General features: G+C 39.8%; 1 protein-coding gene across 1 annotated transcript; it reads right to left on the reverse strand.

Annotated features, from left to right (window-relative positions):
- Window positions 1-284: 284 nt before the first annotated feature.
- Window positions 285-4,029, reverse strand: xkr9 (XK, Kell blood group complex subunit-related family, member 9). The gene is made up of 4 exons (XM_023297771.3): window positions 3,877-4,029; window positions 2,768-3,213; window positions 2,233-2,447; window positions 285-2,155 (listed from the first exon to the last, which is right to left on the reverse strand). The coding sequence occupies exons 2-4, from the start codon at window positions 3,082-3,084 to the stop codon at window positions 1,527-1,529; spliced, it is 1,161 nt and encodes a 386-aa protein (XP_023153539.1). The 5' UTR covers window positions 3,085-3,213; window positions 3,877-4,029; the 3' UTR covers window positions 285-1,526.
- Window positions 4,030-4,375: the final 346 nt, after the last annotated feature.

Here is a 4,375-nt window from a genome sequence, read left to right on the forward strand (position 1 = left end):
GTCAACCTAGATAATGGCGCCATCCTGTGTTGAGCATAAGTACTACAGATCTATATAAAATATCTGTACGTACTAACCAAATAGTCAATATTATGTCTGCAGTAAAGGAGGATTGTTGTTTATGTAAATTTGTAGGTATTTCTGGGCGCCCTTCTATTATAATGCATTTAATATTTTGTGTTCTGACATAACAAGTTGCCACCTTGGGATTTATGTCTATGATGCGCTTTTCTCACTGTTTTCTGATGTTTTACTGACTGAATGATTAAAAGGTAGCAACAACATCATTAGTTACAGCTTTATTTTAAGCTAGTGCCGGCCACCAAACCAAATAATTAAAAAAAAAAAAAAAAAAAGACAAACCCACAGTAGCACTGAACATCACTGTTACCACAAACAGTCAACCTAGATCATGTCGCCATCCGGTATAAATGAGGCTGCAGTTTCAGGACCGCACTTCTAGGACCCCTGTTTTTCACAACAACCCCACCTACTGAATTGGGTGATAACTAAAGTGCGTCTTTCTGTCCAACTACTTAAGTTTTCAAAAGTTCATTCTACCCAAACAGTAATTCTGAACTAAAAAAATTATAGCTTTAAAGGTTTAGTTAAGCAAAGTACCACTTTCTGCCCTGCAATTTAACTTGGTTGCATTTTGAGCATATTATGCACTTTGCATAATTTGAAAGATTTGACAGAGGCTGACACAACACCTCAGTGAATTGTTTTCAATGTTAGACAAATCAAACTTTATTCACATTTAGTATCCATTCTATATTTTCCTTCCATACTGGCCAGAAATGTGGTTCTTGCGTCAATATGTGCTACTCCCTTGGATATCTAATTCAATAGGTGTTGGTGCTGACAAAAAAAGGGTCCTAGAAATGTGGCCCTACACCTGTGACACACAAAATACTACCTATTAGGTGTCAATATTAAGATACAATTGGAGATGACTGAGCTGTCTAACTTTTGACAAATACAAAGTGTAAATGTCCAGACTGGTAATATGACGCACTGGCTAACAAGCTTTCAAGATGCAAAGGAAGGCCAAATTGCAGTTATAGATTAGATTTTATCTGTATGCCATTGTATGCATACCATACCATCAAAACAACACAAAAACAGTTGATTTCCAACTGTCACATATTTTTTAAATTTGATGACAAGTGGTCTGTGTTGGTTTTAAGATATTTTTGGCCTTCATTAAGATTAGCAGATTCTTAGATATGATAGGAATAAATAAGTAAGGAATAAATATATTTGAAATTATTTTACACATTGAAATATATCGTGATTAATTGTTTAGCTATCTATTTACATGAATACTGACAATGCAAGCTTTACCTCCAAATACTAAAAGATAACTGACAATAGTATTAGTGACTTACAAGCACAATATCAAGATGACATCTCTCTCTATGTCTTTTACTTGTCAAACTGTTGTTTAAGATTTACAACCTGTGCATGTATTTCTGTGTCTTCTCACTGTATCAAGCCATGGAAACAGTTTCAAAGGACCTTCATCAAGGTTGCAAGAATTTCCTTATTCTGCTTGTTGTTTCTGTTTCTTTTCCCAGGCCGTCCACCTCATCCGCCTCACGCTGCTTCCCCCTGGGGTGCAGGAATAGATAGTACACCAAGAGACACAGCATCCCCAGAACTGAACATCCATAGATTAAACCAATGCTTACCAGCAAAAATGTGTTTGTCTGCAGGTCCTGCTTTAAAAAAGCCAACAATATTGGGGCCGCGAGATTTACAACATAGTAGAAAAAGTAATAGATGATCATGGGTACTTTTGTGTTCTGTCCTTTCACGTTGAAAAAGGTGAACATGAGGATGACTCCTACGACTGCCCGGTAGAGAATTTCGAGGCTTCTGGATTCGCAGAAGTTGGTGTGAAGCAAGTGTGTCCATAGTGTCCCCAGCAGCCAGATGACAGTGAGGGCTATTGTGCTGTAGGCGCTTAACATGAGGAGGAGGCTGTAGCTGAGAATGTGGCTGGTGATGGTGCAGAGTTTGTAAAGGAGGTAGATGGCTGTGGGGAGGCCAGAGGGCATCTCTCTGATGTGGGGAAGAGACCTGCGGAGACAGCGGCGATAGTCCACCAACGCCCAGGCAGCATTGAAGAAGGAGAAGGCCACAGATAAATCTGAAAGGAAAGACAGGTGGTATAAATAATGATTCTGTAGGTCTGTGAACAGCAGATCACCTTCTGAGTCTACTTACACTGCATGACTGAGCCCTCATCGTGGCCTAGTATTATGTAAAGCTGTAAAAGGAGCTGGGGGACACTCTCCAGGAACGCCTCAAACAGTTTCAGCATGCTCAGATCAGTCGCCATACCAAACAGCCTCTTGTGCTCATCCCTGATTTCTTCCTCTGTATAGGAATCTGTTGACGTCCAAATCACGTTGATGCCTTTCTTCAGAAGGTGATAATACCTAGCAACAGGCCAAACACAACGGAAACAAAGTGAGACAGGTGGCCATTATGCGAAACATTTCTCATGAATGACTTTGTTTTTCTGCTGCACAGACAGTACTGCATGTGCAAGTCTTGTTTCTATCGTCACACAATGCACTACAGCTTGAATGTGGTTATTCTAGTTTACACATTCCATAACGCCATGCCAACGTGCATGATAAGTACGCAGCACATTTCAAGTCAGAACGTGCAGGCACTCGCAAGCAGCTCATATTAATCTGAAGATTGAGGGTTAGGCTGCAATGGTCGTATCAGAGTCACCATTTATACAACATACCTGGTGAAGATGCCCATTCCAAATACATGCAGGGCAGCAAGTCCACATTTTGACCAGCCTGATATGCTTGATTTTCCCTGCGGGTTTATGAAAACATTGCTCATATCCTCCCAGTACCAGGCAAAGCTGAAGATCTGGGTGACCAGCAGCCCAGTCAGAACAAACATTACAGTCAGTCCGCCCCACACATAGTGCCTGTCCTGGAAAAACTTCAGAGCCAGTCCAACGTCTGTCCATATGTCAAACACATAGAAGAAGAGTCCAGCAAGGGTTAATGACCATCGCAGTTTGGAGTACTGGTTGTCTGACTGAAGCATCGTGTCATCAATTGGACGATTGAGCTACAAGTTTCCCTCCGTAGTGAATGTTAGAAAGTTATTCATGCTCGGTTTTGCTTTGAACTTTCCTGAGAAAAGCTGCTGTGGACTCTCTCCATTCTGGTCAATCTGCCAAAAATAATGCAAATAGAAAAAAACATCATTATCAATTAAAAAAAAAAAAAACAGTGTTCTGAACATTTGTCAGTTTACAAGTTTACCACAATGTAAAACAAAACTCTGCTCCTGTCAGCTGAAGTGTTGAAATGCAGCAACAGTCAGATACTGCATCGTATTTTCCTGCCCTTCGATCTCTGCCACAAATGCTTTAGTATATCAAGTCCTGATAAGTGGCATACATAGTAATGTAATGGACAAACAATCAATGACATTATCCATAATGATAATAAAATGACATAATGAGAACTCTTATGCAAGACACGATATTTTTGTCGTGCTTATGACACAACAGCATTATATACTGTTCGTATTTGCTCACAAAATATATAAACATACAACAAAATGCATACAACAAATATATATAGTGAGATTCCATTTGTGAGAAATTAAAGGCAAATGACTTCACGTTCACAAAACAAATCCATTGCTGTTTAACTTACTGCACTTTCAGGAAATTGCTTTATAAACTATTCTGAGCTGATCTTCAAATCTCAATTTGATTACATCCTGCTTAAAGAATTCCACACAGTTATCAGTGCATGTCATCCTACTACGATCACAACTACTACAAAACACTCTCACACACAAATAGACGAAAAAATTTGAACTTACGAGTGCATTCTTCCCGTGGTAGAGAGCTGTGTACAGTCACAGAAGCAAACAGCTCGACATGTGGCTGTCCTCTTTCTCTGAACATGTGGAAAGCCCCACCTTAACTGTTACAGAACGTATATGGTCAAACCGGATACAAAGATAATTATGTAATAACCCGTGTCTGTATGTATTTGGGTGTGTGTGAGTGTCTGTGGCACACTTCACTCTTCCCTGTAGCAGTCCTCAATTCTTTAGAACTCGTAAAACATTTTGGGAATGGCTAGAAAAAGTCAGCCAGCAAATGGTGAAGAGCCTGGAATTCCCCACAGATATATTTTCGATATCAAGAAATGAAAACTCCTGAATGTAGACATAGGTGTGTCTTTCAACTGGACTGAACACACAGGGTGGGAAAGGTGATGTAACACTTCCCACGTTGGCTTTCCTGTAATCTAAATACTTACTGCAAGCGTGTGACTGATCTTATCTGGTATCAATAACCATATTGAACTTCAAG

The sequence above is a fragment of the Amphiprion ocellaris genome, chromosome 22 (assembly GCF_022539595.1).
Source record: "Amphiprion ocellaris isolate individual 3 ecotype Okinawa chromosome 22, ASM2253959v1, whole genome shotgun sequence".
Classification (NCBI taxonomy): domain Eukaryota; kingdom Metazoa; phylum Chordata; class Actinopteri; family Pomacentridae; genus Amphiprion; species Amphiprion ocellaris.

Coding starts and splice junctions, on each gene's coding strand:
- xkr9 (XM_023297771.3), bottom strand. CDS start 3,084: ATGCTTCAGTCAGACAACCAGTACTCCAAACTGCGATGGTCATTAACC. Junction 2,448..2,767: donor GGAATGGGCATCTTCACCAG/GTATGTTGTATA, acceptor GCCTGTTGCTAG/GTATTATCACCTTCTGAAGA. Junction 2,156..2,232: donor TGAGGGCTCAGTCATGCAGT/GTAAGTAGACTC, acceptor CTTTCCTTTCAG/ATTTATCTGTGGCCTTCTCC.